The sequence below is a fragment of the Caloenas nicobarica genome, chromosome 1 (assembly GCF_036013445.1).
Source record: "Caloenas nicobarica isolate bCalNic1 chromosome 1, bCalNic1.hap1, whole genome shotgun sequence".
NCBI classification, from domain to species: Eukaryota; Metazoa; Chordata; class Aves; order Columbiformes; family Columbidae; genus Caloenas; species Caloenas nicobarica.
The window spans coordinates 49,777,548-49,800,831 of record NC_088245.1 but is presented as its reverse complement, the minus strand read 5'-3'; the positions used below and the strand labels follow the sequence as shown (position 1 = coordinate 49,800,831).

At 46.3% G+C, this 23,284-nt stretch overlaps 1 protein-coding gene across 1 annotated transcript; it reads right to left on the bottom strand.

Annotated features, from left to right (window-relative positions):
• Positions 1–2,366: 2,366 nt before the first annotated feature.
• Positions 2,367–21,901, bottom strand: DUSP6 (dual specificity phosphatase 6). The gene is made up of 4 exons (XM_065644249.1): positions 20,967–21,901; positions 19,923–20,360; positions 18,216–18,519; positions 2,367–2,431 (listed from the first exon to the last, which is right to left on the bottom strand). Exons 1-4 carry the CDS (start codon positions 21,367–21,369, stop codon positions 2,392–2,394), a joined length of 1,185 nt encoding a protein of 394 aa, XP_065500321.1. The 5' UTR covers positions 21,370–21,901; the 3' UTR covers positions 2,367–2,391.
• Positions 21,902–23,284: the final 1,383 nt, after the last annotated feature.

Genomic DNA, 23,284 nt, shown 5'->3' with positions numbered 1-23,284 from the left:
ACCAAGATTTTTTGTTCAAATCTATAGTTCTGCTAGGCATCTGTGCGGCTTCATTGTAAAAACAAGAACTGTCTCAGGTTGTTGGAAGGATTCAGATACCAGCAGTAATTTTTGTACAGTTTACTTTCATTTGCAGTCTTCCCTTTTGCTGAAGGAACGTCATGCGCTAACTTGCACGGTGTTGTGTGAAGTGCTGTTAACTTTGCTTTATACATGGGGACCTGAGAGACTATATGACTCACTGAAAAAGAAGTATAGAAATACTGTGAAGAGATCACAAGCAAAATCCCCCAAGGCCTGAAGTAGCACTCTAGCCATTGAATAACCCTTCTCTTTCAGCCTAGAAAACTTCAGCTGAGGTTACCAGGGGTTCCTGCATGTGAAAGGCCAATGGGATTCATGCTTGGAATAGAAAGTACACACTGAAGTCACATATATTTCTAGTCTGTGCAGCTGAAATGACAAACAAAAGGCCATCAATACTTCCTACGACATAGAAGAGATGTGGCTACAGAAGGACTCTTGGCACTCAAGCCCGTTAATTTTGGCTCTCTGAATAAAGGGTTGTGCTGTCCTGGAAAAAAAGGCGTTCTGTTTCTGTTGTAAAAGGGGATGTGTAAGAACAGAGACAGGCAAATACACAAGAGAGCTTAAAGAAGGAAACCTCTGATGCACTGTGTGTTTCAGATCTTTATCATTGATTTAACTTGTCCATGGCAAGTACCTGTTGTTTATAGACCTCACGTTCCTCCCTGATGAGTGATTTGGGCTGCGTCGATTCATAGAGTGAGTAGTCTGACTATGTTTATAATTTATCTGCTTTGCCTACTTGCCCTGTAGAAGCCATCAGGAAGTTTTCCCAGTGAGATATTCTCTGTGGCTGCTGAAATTTTGTCTTATATCTTCTGTTCAGGTCTAAGCAACTATTAGAAATACGAGATAAAGTTGTAGTCACACTGCTTTACTTTTAGGGACATGTGTCTGCCAGACACCTCAACGTCCAGTACCAGCTGATAGAGTTACACACCTTGGAGAAGTAATCTAAACATTCCACTTACTGAGGCAGCCATTTAGAGTTAGTCAATAAGAATCATCAAGATTAGGGTTGTGTTTGAAATAACCTTTTCTTTAAGAGTTAAGGTCTCTGAAAGACACCTACGAGGAAAGATCTTGCAAACCCCTAGATTCTCACTTCTGGACCGGGTTAATCTGCACTTTTTCCTTATGTGGTATCACTAGAGAAGGAACCAACCTTTTCTATTATGGCCTAGTGGCTGTAGCATTTCTTTTGCCTGCAGAGGATTAGAGCCATGTCTCCCCTCTAAAGTGAGATTACACAGATAGGAAAGTTATTGATTAGCCTGGAACTGACGAGACTCTTCTCTCCCTCTGCTAGAGTATAGAGCAAAGAGGTAAAGACTGGTGGGAAAGAGAAGGAATGGCTCCATGGTCCCAGTAGTCAGCCTGTCTCTTGTAGGAGAGCTCTGCAAAGCCACTGCTATCAAGGCACTGCAGTCCTGGCCCCTTGCTGAACAGTGGCATCACTGACAAAATAGACGGGTCTTCCTGCAAGTTGGGTTTGAAATCTCTAATGCTGAGAATGGCTCCAGATCTTCTTCAGAAGAAATATAGGTCATTACAAAAAAATTGGACTCCTAAATCCCTAGCTTTTCGAAAGAAAGTGGCCAGCATTGGTTTTCTGAGAGGCTTTATGCTATCAGTGTATATTAAGGGTTCTCTGAGCATGAAGTGTCTCAAGGAACGTAGATGATGGAACAGCTACTGCTGGTCTCAGATGAGGTCTGCATGTCCTTTTGCTCAAAAGAGATCTCTGTGACAAAGCACAGACTTATAATTCTAGCCACCAGGACAATTTCAGGTTGAAGAGGTAAGCACATACTGAGGTTAGCAGCTTTTTCTAGCAACCAGGTTTTCTATCATGATTTTAGATTTAGGTTCCTCAGAAACACTTTTTTCCTGCTTTAGGATTAAAATCTTCTGCAGTATATAGCCCTTGGTCCAGTCACATGCATTAGCGGTAAAGTCCAAAAGCAAAAACAAGCATGAACTGTCAGCTTTGTCCACACAAAAATACTCATCAAAAGTGCAAACGCGAAAGGTCTCTGGAGGCTGTTACTCTGGATATGCGCTGTGTCAGATTTTGGACCCTGCTGACTTCAGAGGCATGTAACTGAAAACAGATCTTCCCTGTGTACATCTAAATGGCTTTGCTTTATATGCATTATCATCAGTTAACTCACCTTAGGTGCCAAGTGTTGAAGGTGTAAGTGAAGCTAAAGTGGAAAAATAATGTGTTGTTACATACCCAAAAAGCCTCTTCATTGTTTGAACTCTGCCCATTGGTACTGGTGATATTGTGGTATCAGTGTCTCATAGACACTGCAGCGACATTCCTTGTGAATAAAACAACCTGGCAAGAAAGCATAAAGAAATCACATTTAGAGGAACTTCCTTTTCATCTTGATTGCCCTACATTTTGAGAAAAACTGGCAGAAACCAGCTTTGAGGAACAGCTTTGCCCTGCTTGGCAGATGCATTCTCTGCGCCGGCTGCCGGCAGAGCTCCAAGGTGATCTCACCATCATCTTCTCTTTAGCCTCATTTCCTGAGGAACTTGAGCTTCTCTATTCATGCTGTCTTTCCATTTGTATCCTAGTTTGTCTGTCATTCACCTCCCAGCCTGGTAGCTTTTAAATCTGACAGCTGCTGACAACAATGTCAGACAAAAAGGGAGGATTTCCAATGGGAGGTAAGTTCCTACAAGGTTTGTGAAAATCAACAGGTGGGTAGAGGAAAGTAACTAATGCAAATTAGAGAAAAGAGAAACAGAGAAAAGTTTCAATATGAGCTCCACAAGACCTTCTGGCTGGACAATCACTATGCATGTTTCTACTTTCTGATCAGCATGCATCGGCAGCACCGTGCTATCTCAGCCTATAGTTAAGGGACATAGGGGTGAAACGAGGTGAAGAAAAAATGGGGAATTAGAGAAAATAGTAAGTAAGGATTAAGTAAGGAGTAAGTAAGGATTAATGCGAGGATGTATAGCAGACATGAGGGAACTGGGGAATTCTTACAGACTTTTGAGAGAAACTGTGATTATTATGGGAAGGTCAGATGAAAATCCATAGGAAGTCGGGCTTCCTTGTTCAGTTTCTCATGAAATAGGATACATGACAAATTTAAAACTGAACCAGCTCAAAGTATAGTGGCAAAAATGCAGGCGTTCAGAATAGAGCCAATCTACAATTTCATTAGATACTGTCTTCATTCTAGATTAGGCCAAATTTAATGACAGATGTTGCTGTGCCTGTGCAGTAATTATATCCAGAGTGAAAGGGACTTCACAGAATTATAGAATGTCCTGAGTTGGAAGGGACCCACCAGGATCATCGAGTCCAGCTTCTGTCCCTGCTTATGACAACCCCACAGTTCACACCATGTGTCTGAGGGTGTTGTCCAGTTTCTTCTTGAACACTGTCAGGCTTGGGGCTGTGACACCTCCCTGGGGAGCCTGTTCCAGTGCTCCACCACCCTCTGGGTGAAGAACCTTTTCCTAATGTCCAACCTAAACCTCCCCTGGCACATCTTCCTGCCATTCCCTTGGGGTCTGTCATTGGTCACTAAAGAGAAGAGTTCGGCGCCTGCCCCTCCTCCCCTTGTGAGGAAGCCGTAGACCGCGATGAGGTCTCCCCTCAGTCTTCACTTCTCCAGACTGAACAAACCAAGTGACTTTAGCTGCTCCTCATATGGCTTCCCCTCCAAACCCTTCACCAACTTCGTAGCCCTCCTCTGGACACTCTCCAGTAGCTTTATATCTTTTTTTATCCTGTGGTGCCCAGAACTGCACCCAGTGCTCCAGGTGAGGCCGCACCAGTGCAGAGCAGAGCGGCACAATCACCTCCCTGGCAATGCTGTGCTTGATGCACCCAGGACACGGTTGCCCTCTTGGCTGCCAGGGACACTGTTGGCTCATGTTCAACTTCCCGTCAACCAGAACCCCCAGGTCCCTCTCTGCAGAGCTGCTTTCCAGCATCTTGTGACCCAGTCTGTATGTACAGCCAGGGTTGCCGTGTCCCCAGTGCAAAATCCAGCACTTGCCCTTGTTAAACTTCATGCAGTTGGTGATTGCCCAGTTCTCCAATTTGTCCAGATCCCTCTGCAGGGCCTCTCTGCCTTAAGCTTTCAATAAAAGCCCTTGCTTTGTAGCTCCACTGCTGCAAACTGAGTATCTTGAGTTTAAACTAAGGAAACATTGGCTGCACCGAGTACTAAATGTGGGTTATTTTCAAGCATAAACTATACCCTTGCCATGGATGAAACAGGCCCCCATCAAAGATCAACAGACGTCTCCACTGTCACATACTTCAGCTTCCTGTTTGCTGCCAGCATCTGATCCTCTCATCATTCATGCTGAATATATGCTTGCTCACTCCCAGGCTCCCTTCTGAAGCAAAATGACTAGTTTCCTTGGAGAGGAAGCCTGGATGCAGTTGACAGAATAGTTTGCTCCAGGCTCCGCTCCAGACAGACAAAATGCACTTGGACTGCAGCAAGTTTAACTCCCTCAGCCCATGACAGTTGTCTGATGTTATTCCAACAGGCCTTGTGTCCTCAAATCCCCTACATGCTGTCATGGCACACCACAAGCAGGCAATACATACTTTGAATTAGTAAATTACAAAAGCTTAATAAATAAGCTCTCAGGGCCATATGGGGCCAGAGAAGACCTGAGCCAAGCACTATCCAGAATCCAGCCATGCTGCCCTAAAGAGAGTAGCTACCCCTGAGCAATGCAGACAGGAGTCATCTTGCATCGCTTGGCCTGGGGCCAGAGACTACCCTTGGGGCAGCTGCCCTGGTAGCACCAAAACACAGACCCAGAGAAGCCAGGGCAGATGCTGGAGCTCACAACAGAAGGACTTTGCTGGGCTCACCTCATGCTTATGGCTGGAATTTGAACTATTCACACTGATAGGTGTCGCCCCTCGCCATCAGCTTTCACTTGGGAGACTCGGGCAGCCCCTACAGCCCTTCTCCTCAGAGACCGGTTAAAGTATTCTCTCAAAATAGATAATGAGGTAATAATTTTATTTTCCTAGTTGCTTATGAATAGCGTTAGAAGAGTTAATCCAGGGATCAAAGGTCTTTGTTAGCAGAGTGCCTTTTGAATCCCATGTGTGCTGGTCACAAAAATAACACAGAAAGTGTACAGATCTGAAAATGACAGGGTGGAAACCAGATAAGCTGCTACCTTTTAATGGCATTTATTGTCTTTTAAATGTTTGGGTCAAGTTCGATTTCACTGGTTTATGTAATTTGTTGTGGGATTTAGCCAGCTGCTGAATCTTTTCATGCAAGTAAAACTTTCCAAAAGGGCCTTAAACTCCAGTGACGAGTACAGTTTTTTGTATGTCAACTGCAGCTTCTATTTATAGGATGATGAAAATATCCCCCAATCAGTAAGTCTCTAAGAGACAGGCATTTCATAAAAATAGATTATTTAAAAAAAAAAAAAACAAAACAAAACAACAAAACAAAAACAAAAACAAAGAAGCAAGCATGTTTTAGGTTAACAAAAACATTGATATTCCAAACTCTCCTCGTAACCCTTATATTTAAGGCATTCATAAATTCAGATAGTAAACCCATTCAGGCAGAAACACACCAACTTTACATAGGATAAGGAATTCGGGTATTCAGGGAAAAGGAATATTAATATATACTATGGTGAATGAACACAACACTAAGTGGAGGTTTTTAATGACTCACATAAAATTAAATTAACCGCTTTCTGTGATACCCAGTAGAGCTTGCAAGAAGGTACTTACCAGAGGTGTATGTGCTTTTAAAGGGTGTTGATTTAAGACCTGATTTGTTTGAAGATTGACTTGAAAGAATTTCAAAGGATGTAGCTTAATTAAAAATATTCCAAACTTTGCATTCCTCGTAAAACCTTTTGACCTCTCACGACATTTAATGCTTGAAGGTGAGGAGCTGACTGACTGCTTCTCACTTCACCAAAGGCACTCCTGATCCTTCACCCCATGCAACAACCATCATTAATTGTTGATAGGTGCTCATTACACCAACGTAAAACGAGCATCTGGAGAAGTGGCAGGTTAGTGTGTTGCAGGCACCTACGGCACTGGGGGGACTTTTTCCAGCTGTGCCTCAGACCTGGCTCACCCCTTCAAAGATCCCAAGAACAGAAGATGCATGCGAAGGTCTGCACGTTGCAGCCATCACAAAGTCTGGCATTCCCACCAGCGGAGGAATCAGATGGAGATATCCATTAACAGGCCAGCGAGGAGTCATTAGAGGGACTCCTCCAACCCCTGCTGCCTCCCATGACAGATGGTCTGCTGTCACCCCTCCAAGGAGGCCTCTCACCACGCAAGCTGTTTGCATTCAGTCAACACTTTGCTTTTATAGGCCTGTGGAGCCAAAGATTGCAAGACTTTTGAACCCCAGGCTAACTTCTGTCTGGCTACAGCCTCATTTTCTGGAGCCGAAATCTTTTTTAACAACTACACAATAACAAGCAATTAGGGTAAAGTCTGCTAATCTTCTCCTTTGGGCCTGGAGGTTGTGTATTCAGAATCCGGTGAAGGTAGAATTACTGCCATCAAAGCCTGAGGTTACTTTGTAAAAGGGGTTGAACTCTAGGTCAAGGAAATGTTAACTGGACAAAGAGAGATCAGGGCAGATAGTGTTAAAATTAAAAATGTCCTACTGAGATAATGCAGAATTGACTGCTTTTGCTCTGGAAACTAGCTGAATGCAAGATGTGAAGGGAAGGCTAGAGCATTTCTTTCAAAAGGTGTAGCAATAAAGAATCTATTGACTTACTTTCATTTGGGAATTCATTTTTAGTCTATTCAGTAAGACAAAAGTAAAAGATCTTATTTTTTTATGTCACCTTGTATTTGGGCCAGGCTGTTTCCTAAAGCTGTTTGATTTACTAAATTAAACAAGCTATTTCTTAAATATGTTCCCTCTCTCTCCCAAAAGCCTCAGCACAAAATTCTTTAGAAATGGAGAGGTTTCTGCTTTTGACTTAAGAGTTCTGTGGACAAATGGGACTTGCTGGGTGGTCAGAAGAATAAACAAGGATAAACTCACACGTACAGTGGAGGAAACAAGCACCACAAGAGAGTGGTATCTGTGCAGTGTCCTGAATATAACACGAGACTGAGTTTTGTGCCTTTGCTGCTTGCCCATAGCATAGGTTGAGGGCAGATTCCAGTTTTTTAAGGGGTTAGAGCCCAACCACTGGAAATCTTTAAACATTCAAAACAAAATCACAGATTTTGCCTGGAAATCCATCACAGAGCAGGGCAGCCCTCATTCCACAGCATGGAGTCACTCCAAAATTAATTCCGCTGGCTGCCGTCAAGGATAACAGATACGCTGCTACCCCCTCGCCGGTATCAAAGCTGACAGCTCCGACAGGATCGGCGGCACTTTGTTCTCCCTCGTCACTGCGAGCAGCCCTCTGCCTGCTGCTGCCAGTGGATTTTGAGCCCCTATATGGGAGCGGAAGAGTGGAAATGTTGAGGCCAGCTATTTCCCGTGCCAGGTCCCGCTGGGCTCTGTCACAGCACCCTGGCCACCTCCCTCGCTTTTGGGAAATGGACGGAAATGCTTTGGCTGACACGGGCAAGGGGTATCTTTGGAAATCCTCAGTCTGTGATGGTAATTAGCACAGCAGTGGAATTACCTTGCAGTTCAATTCTCAGAGCAAAGGTGTATTTAACAGTGCTGCAGTTGCCAGCTGGATTAAGCCAAGCACAGTAAGGCAGACACAGCTTTCTGCTTCCAAGCTGAGCTGTCAGAAGGATCCTCTCATGACTCCTCTGTGAAGTTGAAGGCTCCCAGAGTAGCTGGCACACATACTGTCATAGCAGAAAAAGTGTTTTGTACAAGAACAATGGTAGCAAAAACAACTCTCAGCTCTGCGGTGGGACACTTGCGTGTGCACAGAAAGATGTCTCCAGCCCAAGGAAGTGGCATTCTAGAGCTCTTCCCTAGGCTGTGGATAGAAGGAGACTTTCCAGTCTCTCCAGAAAAAAAAAAAGCAATAGCTGGTCTTCTTTAGTTCTCTGTCATTTTGTTGGCATTTCCCAGGGATTTTAGGAACCCCAGGCTGGCATGAGAATGCAAACTTTCTCCATACATGAACTAAATGAAATTGTTCTCATCAGTAATAGCTTCCTTTTGTGATGGGAAGGTTTTGCATATATTTTCTTTTAATTATATCAGAGTAAAATAAGTTAGTGGTGATGACTAATCGTAAGACACAAGGCTTTTTTTTTTTCTTTTGAAGCATTCTTCTGACGTGATGATAGAAAATGACAAGTGCATTTTTATGTTAATTATGGTCATGTGAATTACCCCAGATAAATGGCACAACAACAATGCTAAAATCCACCAAAGTGAAGGGTGCCTTTTTTTCTGAAACCTAGCACAGGAGCAGTGCCCATGGTACAACAAACGTTGGGATATGGTTTTTCAAGGTTCAGATTAGAGGAAACTGCTCTCTGATGCACTAGCAGCAACACTAAAACTAGTTAACTTTTGCAGCCAGACTGTCAGCTCCATCTCAATATGGTGACCATGACTGTTTCCCTTATAGTCTGGTGGCTTTTCTCTTTTCTGTACAAACAACAGCTTGCCCATCGTATTCTTGTTATTGCATGCACAGACCAAGTATTTTAGTACTGCTCAAGCTTTGTCACACACTTCTTGCCTTGGTCTATAACCCATGTCTGCTTCCTAACATCATTGTATAAGAGAGCATTTATTAAACTCTCTGGTACTGAGTCCAAAAGAAGCAAACCTACTGTCTTTAGCCAGGTCTGTGATTACCAACAGATCAAAGACACACCTGACAAAAATTGTGACTTCTAGGCAGACACCCAATATACAGAAGCAGCTAGAAACTTCTACAGGGAATGAATCAATCATCTCCATCACTGTAGACAGAAGGCACAAGGAACAGAATCATCTGACATTCACTCTGGAACAATACAGGTTCCTTTCTGTGTTTCTTGAATATCAGAAACTCACATTTACAAGAATATATTAGAAAGTTTATTTTTCCTTTTTTCCCTCAAGTAATGGCACTCGCACATGGCTCCTGGGCCTCATTCCTCACTGTATTACTTCAGCTTTATTTCAGGGACCAAATGTATAATGCTGCAATGACATGAAGTATGAGTCCTGTCTGTGACGCTCTCAAAAGCAAAAGCATAGGATGGACTTTTAAGCAGCTCATGACTTAGGATCGAGTTGCCTAAGTTCCCTGTTTGATGCTCCTCTGTGGAACCAGCTCTCCAGAGCGTGAGGGCTCTGTGCTTCCTAAACAGTTTCTTCTTCCCTTATGCTGAGCAACCAAAACACAAGGGCATTTATAATAGCTCATTAGTTAATTCAGAAAATTCTAGTACTGTGAGAAATTGCCTTGCCCAAGAATTCCTGGCTTCTTCTATTATTAGTTGATATTATTAATTATTATGCAGCTTGCAGTGTGCAATGTGTTTTCACAGCCAAAAGAAAGCCCCAGTGCTATTTTGCTATTTTGCAAATAGTTAAGTGTGTGAATAACTTTACTGACAGGAATAAGCTCACTGAACTCTGTAATAAGACTCAGCAATCTGAGGATGTAGATAAGAACTGTCATTCTGGAATACAGCAACATGCACATTCTTTAAGTCAGGCTACACACTACCTGGCTGTACAGGACTCAGGAAAAAAGGGAAATTTACTTTTCACCACAGATAACTATCATATTTATTATTAACATCACAATAATGCCCCATAGCTCTAACCAATTCTCATTAGACAAGGTACTGTATAAACATACCAAATGATTAAATCCTTGCCAAAGGAAGCTTACCTACAATTTGAAGCATAAAAAATGACAATCCTGTGAATTTTATCTCACAGCAATTGATAGATTCTTTTAAAACCTTAATACTGTAATAACAAACTGAGGGCTTGAGCGTGATCTCCACTACTCTTGTGTAAAGCCATAGGAATGCCATTCATTTAGATCTCATCAGAGAGGTTCAAACGTATTACTTGCATGAATCAAAAACCACTATTAGAAGAATATTATTAAGGTTACAATGTCAAGCACTTCGAAGGTTACAGAAGAACTTGTGCACCTAGCTGACACCTGAGACTCCTCAAAACACACAAAGTTTAACTGCTGATGAACCTCAGAAAGAGCTACCTTTCCTCATCTCTTGCCTTTCCAGCAACATCACCATGACACCTTGCTTTCTGTCAGCTGGCATACATTTCCTCCTCTGTCTAACCCCAAAACTGTTCTTCAATGACTCATCCATATTTTTCCCAGGAAAAAAAAAGGGATGTAAAGAGTATACTCTTTACATATATACACTGCACAGAGCAGAGGCACTTGAGCTAGCTGTGATTGGTGGGGCTGGCATTTCTGCAAGCTGCTCAACACCAGGAGCCATCTCAGCTAAATTTTATTGCTGCTAACTTATAAAGAAAGTTCAAGATGCAGTTGCTTTGCATGTGCAAATCACCATCTTCCAACTGCTCAAATACTGGGTAAACTGAGGTTTTTGGGGAAGCAGCACCAGGCACGTTCCCAACATATCCTGCCAGATTGCATGTCCCTTCTTCCAGGCACAGAGTGCTGAAGCTGTTCAAAGAAACAGTAACAGATTTTGTTACACAGACAAAAACCAAGGCATTTTCTTTTGAAAAGAAAAAGGGGCCAAGTCTTTTAGAATGACATTTTCACAGGGACATTCTTTTCTTTTCATCTTTATAGATCGGCCTGAGGCATTTATATTCAAGTCCAAACAAAGTCTAGCAAAGTTGTAAACATCTGAAATTAAAGTTCTCTTATAAGAGGAAGCATTAGTCCACCTTAATAATAGACATTGTTGTCTGCTCTTATGGTAATTTGCAAATATAAAAAAGCCTCTGTCCACATACAGTAGCCTGCAAAACTTCACTTCAAACAAATAAACAAAAAACCTGGGTGCAGGATTGTAAAGGTGTGTGTGAAAGACTAATTTGTTGTTCCTGTTTTGTATTCCCAGAAATCAAACATATTTTGTCTGTATATGTAACAAAAACATCCTCCACAGAATCTTAGTGTTACTGAATTCCTAATGCTTAAATGGAATATCAGCTAAGTGCTGGGCTTCAGCATGGGCTCAGTTTCAGCCCAGATGAGAGGTGCTGCACTACAATTCTCCACAGAGAGCAAGGTTGGCCTAGAAATTCCTCAAATGAATGGGAAAGAAATACTGACACAAAAAATGAAATTTACATCCTAATCAATGGAGCAATACCTGAAGTTTCACTGATTCTGAATTTTTTTTTATGTGTTAGTAGGTCCACAGGACATTAAAGTCATGATTTTTTAAAACAAGGTGAAAAATTCTCTCTCACCACATTTAGATGTTCTACTTTTTTGTTCAATACCTAGTTCAGAATCCTATAACTTTACTGTATGCAGGAAAAAAAGTTCTACAAAAATCTATAATGTCCATAATGGTCTCTATATAGAGGCAGATAATGTCTTCAAGGGGTTCAAGAGGGTTACAACCACCAGTCTGTGGCAGAGTCTCCACTGGTAGTCTCTGCTGCTATACTGATGTACATCATTTGTGTGTCCAACCCACCAACTGAACAGTTAATGTGTTTTCACAAATACTAAGTACTAGTGCTTCTAGTCTGCTTTTGTTAGGACATCATTTTCCAGCAAAGGGAAAAAAAACATCACCTTTAAATGATGAAGAACTTTTGCCTGGAGTAAACCAAGTGTCAGCCATCCATTTGTTTTTCAGATGGCTTCACTTGCAGATGGGAGTTTATTTCCTACAGAGTTGAGGTCAGCAGGAAAAAAAAAAAAAAAAAAAAAAGAAAAAAAAGAAAAGAAAAGAGAAACTTCCGTAATGTCCCAAAACATTACTTCAACAGAAAAACAGAGAAGTTTGTTAAAATAAAAATCTTGGAGTTATGCAAGGACATTGCCCATTTGGGAAAGTAGAATATCTCGGCAGCAGGACTTTCCAAAACACTTGTGCCTCCGGCGAAATGAGCAAAGTGCTTCACCATGGTCTCCACATTATGGTAAACAGACCTCCCACATAGTATCATTTTATGTCGCTGGTATCTGCAGTGCTGGAACAGCCTTGGGATGGGAGAGCGCCAGCATTGCTGTGCGCTTCCTGCGTCCTGGGGATCGCAGCTGTGAAATGGAGCAGGGTGCACTTTCTGTTGCATCTCTCAAATATAGTCCTGAATGCAACTCCTGTCATTAAGAAATATTTCCTAAACAGACTCTATACCCCCACTTTCCATCTGATAATCATCTCCTTATGTTTGTGGTAAGTCAACATGCTTCATCTTTGCCTTATGAGGAAAAGCTATGGCTGTGAGCACTCCAAAATTCCCTCAGCACTTGCAGATCCCTACGATAACAAACAACGGAAAACATCTAACATGCTTTTTTCCTTTCCTTACAGAGACAAGCACTTTACTCAAAAGACAGCAGCTCCCATATCAGCTTTCTGCCTGTGCTATCTACTAAGTTACAGCACACGCTTATCTCTCAAATTTGGCAATGAAGAAAGGAGGTGCATGATGCAGCCCCATCCGTTTCTGGCTGTTGGGGGTGGGAGGAAAGGGCAGAGTTTGCATGTTCCACTGTCACCACACGCCATGAGAACACACCAGTGGGTAGCCTTTATTTCCCTTTGGCTATGAGGTGTTTGGAGCAAACTCAGCCACCTTCCTGGAATGCAGCATCGTGCTGGAGTCTCAGGAGTCACTCGTGTGCGCTGCTGCATGATGGAGGGGTCTGGCCCCATACTTGTGTTCCTGGGGTAACTGAGCAATGCTGAACACGCACACTCAAGGTCTATGGGGGCATCGAACTGAGCTTAGCAATTTGTTCCACCATCTTCGCTCAGGCAAAGCTTCTGGTAATTTATAGCAGCATGGAGAGAGGGCCCTAAGCTGTAGCCTCGTTATAATGTTCACATGCAATTGCTTTTGCTGGAGCTCTGAATAAAGTGTCATCATGCCTCTCAACGAGGAAAAATTTTTGAATAAGCTTTTCAGAATGCAAAAGAAGCCAAAGAAATACTCTCCAGACACACGATCGTTAAGCCTGGCTTCAGTTTTGTCAGCAGAGCCACCTTTAGCAACCACGTGTTAGATCTCTCCCTGCTTTCCTCCCCACTCCCTGCTCCTCAAAGGGGATGAATACTCCGGATGGGCCCAGACGAAAGGCTGCTTCCCCATGCCCACCTTCTCTATTAGCAGTGGCAGAGCACTCGGTGCTATATAAGGAGGACCCAGGGAAGCCAAATCTACACAATGACAGGGAATGGAGATGGAGAATGAGCTCATCTTCCAGTAACTGGCAAGAGGACAGCAGTGGTATTTTCTTACTTCTTCCTCTCATATACACCTTTCCTGTAGTTCACTAAAACTGATTGAGTCTTCGATACTCATCCTGTTTTTCACTGTGAAAACAAAAAGCAGCAGGGAGGCTAAGGCTGGGAGAAGCTGGAGTTGATTTAGGAAACAAGACAAACAGGAAGAGAGCAACTGGGAAAAAAGGTAAGAAAATGGAAGAGAAGAAAAGATGGACCATGGAGCTTAGGAAAAGATCTGGAAGAAGGCATGGGAGAAGCATTAAAAAAAGGATAGAGAGAATGTGTAAAGAGAAAGTGATGGATATAACAACAAAAACCAGAAAGAGATGGAAGATATTTCAAATGTGGCCATAGAGGGGTTTGAAAGGGTGTGAGCAGGAAAGAGGAAATGCAGGAAGAGGAATCAGCACAGTGAGCTACACGATGTTATTGCAAAGAAAATCTAAAGTAAAGTGCTAAAGTGCATTCAAATACTGAGAGGAACCTCAGCCATACCAGAGCAAAGGGTACATGGATGCCACAAGACACAACTTCACTCTTAAAGACACAGATGGGTCGAGTGAGAAAGCTCTGATCGCTCCTGAGGGTAGTTTTCCTTCCTGAGATCTCCATAGCTTCTGAAAGAATTCAGTACCTCCTACTCCTATAGAATCGTATTGTTTGGAAGAGAACCTCAGGTTCATCGAGTCCAACCATAGGCTAACTCTAGCACTAAACCATGTCCCTAAGAACCTTGTCTAAATGCCTTTTAAACACCTCCAGGGACGGTGACTCCACCTCTTCCCTGGGCAGCCTGTTCCAATGCCCGACAACCCTTTCCATGAAGAAATTTTCCCTAATGTCCAATATAAACCTCCCCTGGTGCAACTTGAGGCCATTTCCTCTTGTACTTATCACTTGCTACTTGGGAGAAGAGACTAATGCCCTCCATGCTACAACCTCCTTTCAGGTAGTTGTAGACAGCGATCAGGTCTCTCCTCAGCCTCTTTTTCTCCAGGCTGAACAGCCCCAGTTCCCTCAGCTGCTCCTCATCACACTTGTGCTCCAGACCCTTCAGCAGTTTCATCACCCTCCTCTGCACTCTCTCTAGTACCTCAATGTCTTTCTTATGATGAGGGGCCCAAAACTGAATACAGTATTCAAGGTAGAGCCTCACCAGCGCCAAGTACAGTGGCATGATCACTTCTCTATAATATGAAGTAGGCTGTGACTTTTTTAGCTGCAAAGGGGGGATATTCTCCCTCCTTTCCCCTATACACATTAGGCCTGTCCCTACAGGCACAAAGGATTTATTCTTCCCTTTACAAATTACTTTACCAGTTGAGGAACCGCAATAGCTGCCAAACCCCCCAGAAGTCCAAGACCTCTGCCCCATCCCAGCAAGGACCAAAATGAGGGAGGGGAGAGAGGAAGCAAGTTATTTTGAAACAAGGGCTGGTGGGGGGCAGGGAGAGGGGAGCAAGCAGAGCCCAGCCTCAGAAAAGCTGGCAAGCGTTTGTGTACCGTGATCCATTCTCTTCCCTGCGCTGGGGCAGAGGTACCCAGGAACCTGCTTAGGGAAGGTGAGCATTGCTGGTGAGTGACCTCTCCACTTTTCCCTCCAAACCACTTGTAATTAAGAGCTGGCATATGAAAGAATGTGAACATCCTCAGCAAAACTAGAGGCTGAAGCAGGTTTCGGTTACGTTCCAGTTCTGGTTTGGGTTTACCTGTGACCAAAATTGTTCCCACCCAGACCTGGTTCAAGTTCAGCCAAGGTTTCTGACTAACAGCCCTGGTTCAGGCCTCGCTCGAGGAAAAATCTGGAACAAGTTTTCTGCCCAACTCTGCTGTAGTGTGTGTGAGCAAAGCTGGCTTGCGTTGCTTCCTTGTCCTGAAAAATGATGAATTGCAGAAGTACCCATTTGGTGTTAGTCATTCGGCGCAGCAGGAAGGAAGCAGGAAGCCCTTGTGAGCACTAACTTTTCAAAGCAGCTTGCAAAGAAAACCAAGGCCCTCCTCCCCTAGGCTACATCGCTGCATGCTGCTCTTTACCTCCTCACCCTAACAGGGCACCTCATCACAATTAACATTTGCAACTCATTCAGCCAGAAATATTTGCTCGGTGCAAACAGCTGAGGCATTCGGCTCCAGCCCTTTTGCTGTGCGAGGCGTATGAAAAGGTGGGGGGAAGAGGAGCCCTACACTTGCTGAACAGGAGAGACCCGGTTGCGCTCAACAGGTTCAGTTCACGCTGTGACCCTGCCCGGCTTCCTGCTATTCAGATGTGTTACTTCCCCTTTGTGGTAATGGCCTGTGGCAGCCAGCCAGAAAACACTATTAATTTCAGAAGTGGCCTGACAACAAACCCACAGCGAAAACGAGAGGAAGTGGTGGGGAGGCCATCTGTTGACTTCAGCAGAACAGTAGGGACACAGCTATGTAGGTTCTACAAGGAAAGCAGATTAATAATCCACAAAGAGGAAACTGGCTAAAATTATCCACAGATCATATTAAAAAAAAAAAAAGTCACTTGAGCTGCAGCTGGACAGGAAATTGCTAGAGCTGCTTGCAAATCTCCACTTTGAACAGAGCAGCACAGGGAATGCCAAGAGCGGAAACGGTTCAAAACTGGATTAGCACAAGCCAAGTTTAACTGCAACCCACTTCTACTTTCACAGTTTATGCACTCAATCTAGGCCACTACTGCATGAGACACTGACTCACTTTTTTCCCATGTTTCATTTGCTTTTCATTTCACACACTTGCAGTTTCTAAAATTACTTGAAATTTGCTCCGGCTGCCAGTTCTGCAGAACCCCAGACAACAGCCCCAGCTGTGGCATCAGCTGGGGCTGCAGAGCTGCACACGGATTTTTGGCACCACCCTGCCTTAGGCCACTTCTCCTCAGGAAGGATGTTAATGGAAATAAATGGCAGCAGGAAGCTTTGCAATCACTATAATCCCCCTTTTTCCTTCTGCAGAGACAGGACTACTTGGAGGGTCCAAAGAGGAAACAAGGTGACTAAGGGTATATAGAAACTTTTCCTCCTTGCCTTCACCTGCTAAATTGAAATGTGGCTGAACAGCAACAGGAAAAAAAAAAAAAAAAAATCATTTACAGGCTGCAGACTGTTGATGGATCTGTGAAATGAGTTCCTGCCAGACAGAGAAGGAGAGCACAAACCCAGCTCCTGGCACCTGTAATAAAGTGGCCAAAACTTGTACTCAAACCCAGAAAACAGCAGCTCCCCACTCTTACAAAGAAAAATCCATATGGCCCAGGGCCAGGTGTATCCCTGAGGCAGCAAAGGAATGACAAAATACTTACAAAATACTTTGCAATTAACCTAAAGGCCTTCAAAAGCATTCCCTTCACCAAAACAAGACAAAAATCCAGCACATGCACTGTTTATTCATTTAGGCACCAGTGGACCAAAGGGGAAATCAAGGCTTTATTGTCTTAGGGGCTGTACAAAAGCTTTTGAAAGCAATCATTACCTTTAAACATAACCATATGTGTATGTGCAATTAACCACACCCACACAGAGGGGAAAAGGGGAAGAAAGCAGCCAGGTTCTCAATAGCCAAAAATAGTTATTTATTAATAATTTAAGGTTTTACATTCTTATAGTAAACTCCATCTTAAAACTTTTACACCGTGAATTAGACTCCCCCTTTATTGGCAACCGTGTGCAGGTTCACTGTGCGTACACACAGGTACAAATGCTCGCACATACTTCCAGTTTTATACGAAAAAAAGAAAAAGACGCAAAATATTGCATTTGAGGTGAAGCTCCCTGAAGAATTTGTACAGAGGTAATGCACTGTTTCGCACATCTGAAAGTTTTAAAAAGTGATCAAAAATCTTTTGCATTCAAAGACAAATCTCCCAGATGATCTATTTACAAAAGGTAAGGCAAAAAATTAATTTAATTTAAAAAAAATATATATATATCATGTGGAAACCACATCAAGAGCGTGAGGAAAAAAAAAGTCACCACAAGAAAAATATATGAAAGAAGAGACTGTACTTGCTCACAAAACATGACTTACAAACTTCTCACCATTGCCATTTCTCCCTCATGGAAAACTTGCTTCAGCTGAACAATAAAATTATGCATGCTGCAAATATATTCTTTGCAATTAAAAAAAAAAAGCAGAATTTATGAAGAGAACAAAAACATGGATCTCCCTTGGATTGATTTCTTGAATACATGTGAATTCAAAAAAGAAAAACTCAAATCAGTTTAAGATTAAATATTTACATTGATCAAGTAGAATACTACCAAGCTCCTGGCAAACAAGTACTCCAAATACAACTAAGCTGAAATCTCTTTCTTTGGCTCCTCTAAATTAAAACAAACAAACAAAAATAACAAGTCTTCACTGAAGACAAAGATGTGTGTCACAGATCCGAAAGCAGAGAGGGAAGCAGGACAGTTGCAGTCTCCCGAGAACACATGCTCAGCCTGTCCAACCTTACCCTACCCCCCTGCAAGTCCTCAGATCCAAGACACTGCGCAAGCGGGGACGAGCACACTGCCCACCTGCCACCGGGTCACTGTGGTGCTTCCCCAAGAGCTCACAACATTCCCTCCCTTCGTCATAGCCGATTCCATACTGTGTAACCTTTCCTAGCCTGCACTGGCAGCTGCTTTTTGATAGCAGAGGCCAGAAAAAGAGAAAGCTGCATTTTCTTTATCACTGCCAAAGAGAAACCATTGAGGAGTGATCCCATGAAATGGACAGGAGAAGGGAGGTGGTGGGAGCTCACGTGGACTGCAGGGAATCCACCTGGAAGACGTTCTGGTTGGAAGGGGTGGTGAAGTACAGCTGCTGGTTTGGCACTCGATTGTCACAGGGGCTGCTCAGCCCCAGAGTCCGCTCAAAGTCCAGCAGCTGACCCATGAAGTTGAAATTGGGTGAAATGTTGGACTTCTTCATTTTGACAATATCATAGGCATCATTCATAGACAAGTTGAGCTTCTGCATGAGGTAGGCCACTGTCACTGTGACCGAGCGGCTGATCCCTGCTAAGCAATGCACCAGGACACCGCAGTTCTTCCCCCGTGCTTCATCTGTACAGAGACAAAGAGGCAGAGAAGGACACATAAGACAGGGGGTTGGTAACTGATCTCTCAACACAAGTGAGATCAGTATCAAGCAGGAAGAAAGGACGATTCTGATCCCAGTGGCCAGCAGAGCAATGCAAGAGTTAACTTCACCGGTTTAAAACCAGGACAAGAGGAGAATCAACCCCCCTACGTGTATATACCCGAGCCCAAGAGCTGAGAACACTAAGAATGAGACAAAGGGAGCAGGATACGCTGCATGACTGTTTTAAAAGTCAGTTTTAAAAGACAGGCTTTTGCCTGGAGATTTGCCTCAAATTCTTACAGTCCCCTTGCCCCAGCATGGAAATCCTGCAATATGTCACCGAATGCCTTTTATACAGACCAGCAGACTGCAAAGGTCTATTAAATTATTCTCCAACTGTTGTGCAGCTAACAATGGAGGTATTCAGGCATTTTAAAAGAATGAGGGAAGTCACAGGGGACAGCCCATTAGGAGGAACAGGATGTCAACATTGGTTGAAAATGGGTTCCTTTGTAATAGGAAATGCATTACAATGCCTGGAGATTAGTTTCTTTGTGGCTTCCAGCCCACATTTCTTCCTGCTGGGCTCAGATTACCTACATTCTCCACTATTACCGGTATCATTCAACCGGATTACAGCACAGCTTCCCAACAGATAATGCAATGCCCACCCCGCCGCACCGCGATGGGGTGTTTTTAGTTCTCCCCGAAACGAAGGAGAGTTCAGATTTTAACCACAACTTCTGGAGCCCAAGGGGACGTGTTTCCAAAGCTGACAAATGTCTAAGGGCTGGTTAAACGAGGCACCGAGCCCGAGAGGTATATCATTATTACCACGAGATTTAATTAAAGCTCTGACTATACATTTGCCAAGGATACCCGTTATGAATAACTTGTATTTAAAACTTGAAGTTAGTTCCCAGGTATTTTCTTATTATACTGTTATTTAGTAACCTCAAGGTGTGTGTGGGGGGGGAAACGAACACCACACAACAAAAGTAAGGACGAATAAGCCATCAACCCCTGGCTCATTTACCTGCCCCCTCCCGCCAGGAAGAGATATATAGAAAGATCCCCCATCATCCTGCGCATTGCTCAGTCCCCAGCTCCAACATAAACTGCTCGGGGAGGAATCCCGGAATCCCAGAGCCTGCCAAACCAAACCAGCAATGTGTCTGCAACCTGCAAACGTCGCTTACAATTCACCAGGGCTCCTCAATAACCCCCAAAGAGCCCCTACCCGCCCCTCAACTTAAGATGGCTTTAAAACTAGAAAGCGGGCATCCCCCAGAGACTGACAGAATCGCTGCTACCGCTTCTCGCCCGAAATTTCCTGAATTCTGCTGCTTGACATATAGGTGGTTAGCAAATAAACGAGTCTCACCTATAAAGGAGATGGCCTCAGGAAAGAACTGAGACAGATTTTGGCTCCAGTGGTCAGAGATCGGGATCTGTTTGTACTTGAATTCGCCGGCATTTTCAAAGAGATTAGGCAGGTTGGGGGTAACATTCAAGATATATTTAATGCCAAACTCTTCTAAAACGTCCAGATTAGTAGAGTCCTTGGCACAGCCTAAGTAGAGGTAGGGTAAAATCTCCACCGGGAAGGAAGGCTGGTTGTTGGAGAGAGGGCTGCCATCGGAGTCCGTGGCACTATTGGGGTCTCTGTCAATGTCAGATTCAATGTCTGATGAGGAATCGGAGCTGATTCGAAGGCCTCCCAAGCCCAGGACTGGCAAAGGAGGAGAGCTGCTGCTACACGAACTGTCTAGGTTAGTTTCGCAGTGCAGGGCGAACTCGGCCTGGAACTTGCTGAAACCACCTGGAGAGAAAAGCGAAGGGAGGGGAAAAATGCAACCTGACATAAGATGGCAAGCCGACTTCCCTGGTACAGTCGTGTCTGCAAAGGGTCATCTGCTTCCCACCCTCTGGAGCCCCGGGGAATAAAAAAAAAAAAAAAAAAAAAAAAATCATAATCTCACGCAGCCGGACTAACCTAAAAGACGGCTTAAGAAAATCGCCCGCTGCGGCGGAGGGCTCAGCACATTGAAGATTAAAGCTCTGTGCCGCTTCGCCCTGCGGGGACCTCTGGAGACATGTCTCGGCGGCAAGTCCTTCTGTCCTCCCCGGCTCATGCCGGGATTCCCGTTAGCCCTGTCCTCCCCACGCCGCTACAGCGACTCCAGCCCTCGAGGTCTCTTTAAACAAAGCGAGGACAGGGATGCTGGGGAGGGAGAGGGGCAGGGGGCTTTTCAGGTTGGTGTCCTCCCGGAGCCTCAATGTGCAATGCCTGGGGGACGCTGCGGACAACCTCCCTCCCTTCCCCGGGCAGAGAACCGCACCGCCCAGCCGCGGTGCTCGCCTCCCCGACACCCACAGCCCCGGACCCTCCGGCAGGCAGCGATCAACCCCAGGCGGCCCTTCTCACCTTCCAGATAAAACGCCTTGCAACCTTCGTCTTTAAGGCGCTTGAGGAGCAGCCCCAGCACGGACTCGCCGCCCGTGTTCTCGTTCCAGTCGCGGCTGTGCTCGTCGTACAGCACCACCGTGTCGGTGCCGCACCGGCGGGCGAAGCGCTCCCGGTCTTCCTCGCTGCTGGAGACCAGGGAGCGCAGGGGCAGGTTGCCCTTCTGCAGCCGCCGCAGCATGATGCCGGGGATGGCCACGTTGATGGCCGACTCGATGTGGGACGACTCGTACAACTCCTGCGGCCGACAGTCCATCAGCAGCAGCCGGTCGTTGCCCATCTCCAGCTGCTCGTTCAGCCACGCCACGGATTTACTAATCGCCATTTCCGACGCGAAAGGGACGGGTCTGAACGTATCTAGCATGAGGGAGGACGGGGGAAGCGGAGCGTGCTCTGGAAGCGCCCCTCTCTCTCACAGAGGCATGCGGCTGGCTCGGCGGGCGGGCTGCACCCCTCCAACTCCACACAACTTATCTCCCTCCGCCCCAGGAAAATGAATCACGCAGCCCCCCCGCGCCGCCTCCCCCGCGCCGGGCGGCGGTGGAGTCACGGGGAGGCAGAAGCAGCCCCGGCGTGCGTGTGTGTGTAAATGCGTGCGTGTCCAAGTGTGTGTATGTGTGTCCGTGTGTGTCTGTGTAAGTGTGTGTGTGCCTGCGTGCGCGCAGCCAGCCTGGCCGGTCTCTTTTTTTTTTTTTTGTCAATGAATCCCTGAATGAACCTGCCTAATCGCTGCTGCAGCCCGAGCCCTTGGGCTTTTCCTCCGCCCCGAGTGAATGAAATCCAATTAACGTGCCGCCGAGCAGGGCTCCCCCGCTCAGCGCAGAAAAGCGCCGCGGGTGCCGGTGCCGGTGCCGCTGCCCCTTCCCCGCCCGCAGCAGCAGCCGCCCCTCCGCCGCGGCCCCGCGCAGCCCGGCGACTCCTCAATGGGCACAACCGCGGGACGCCTCAATGGATACATTCTCCGGCGCAGCCAATGGGGGCGCGCGGAAGGGGCTTGTTGCCGCGGCGACGGGCCGGCTGGAACAGGTTGTGTTGATGAATCGTTAATGAGTTTGTCATTCACAAAAAAACGGAAAGGAATTTCCGCTCCGGATAAGCCGAGTGCAAACAAGCGGCAGCCGCGGCGCGGCGGGCGGGGGCGGCGGCGGGGGCAGGTGAGGGGGCGCGGCCCGGCCCTCCCCGCCGCGGGCGGAACAAAAGGCACCTTTCCTCTCCATGGTTTCTCTCCCTAAATCCGATAGTAGCGGAGGGGCGTCCGCGTCCCCCCTAATTCCCCAGCCCCGGCCCGGTTTTTCATTAGGGAGCTCCGGGAGTCCCATTTTTAGGGAGGCGGGTAGCCCCTGTCCTCAGTTGATCTCTACACGGGTGAAGGGTGAACCCCGAGCTAACCTGTTCCAACGCGGCCCGGCTTTACCCGCTGCGCGAAACGCAGCTGGGTAGCCGGCACCGCCGCAGGAGCAGCCTGCGGGCGCTGCTAGAGCCTGGCCGGGCCACCCTAAAAACGTGACCGGGGAAAGCGGCGCGGCCGGCCCCTCCAGGTAGCCGCTAACTGAGCCGTGCTCCCCCGGCCGCGACGGCCGCTAACTGAACCGTGCTCCCCCGGCCGCGACGCGGGGCCGCCGCCAGCGCGGAGCCCCCAGACACCCCCGGCGGCGCGGGGAGCGCCCTGCCCGCCGCCAGCACGGCGGGTCCGGCCCGGGGGGGCCCTCGCACCTGGCAGCCCCCGCGCAGGCGGCCCCCGGCCGCCGCACCGGCTCCTCCCGCGGGGCGTCCTGCGGGTGGGGCCCCGGCGTCCAGCGTTTCCCCCTGGCCCCGGCCGGGCGGAAGGGCGCTGCGGTCCCCGCCGCACCGGGAGGCGGGCGAGGGGGCTGCGAGGCCCGGCGGAGCGGCGCCGGGGTAGCTGGGGCTGGGAGCGACCGGGCGGAGCGGCGCCTGGGGGCCGGTGGAGCGGGGCTGGCGGTGCCGCGGGGCCGGAGGCTGAGGCGGGCGGGGTTGTTTCAAGGTGCGGGTTAGCAAGTGGGTAAGTGAAAAAACAAGGAGCGAAAATAAATCGGGAGAAGCCTGGCTTTAAATGCTAATGCCGTCGCCAGCATCTGCCTGGGAATAAAATTGTTCTGAAGAAGCTAATCTCGTTTACATTGCTGCTGCGCTTCAGGGCTGATTATTTTTAACCCCGGCTGAAGGAGGTTCCTTAGCTAGGGAGTGACTGGAGAGCGTTGACCCTGGGAGCACATAGGCTATGGACAGTCCTGTGTGTTGTGCTCAGAAAACAGCCATGG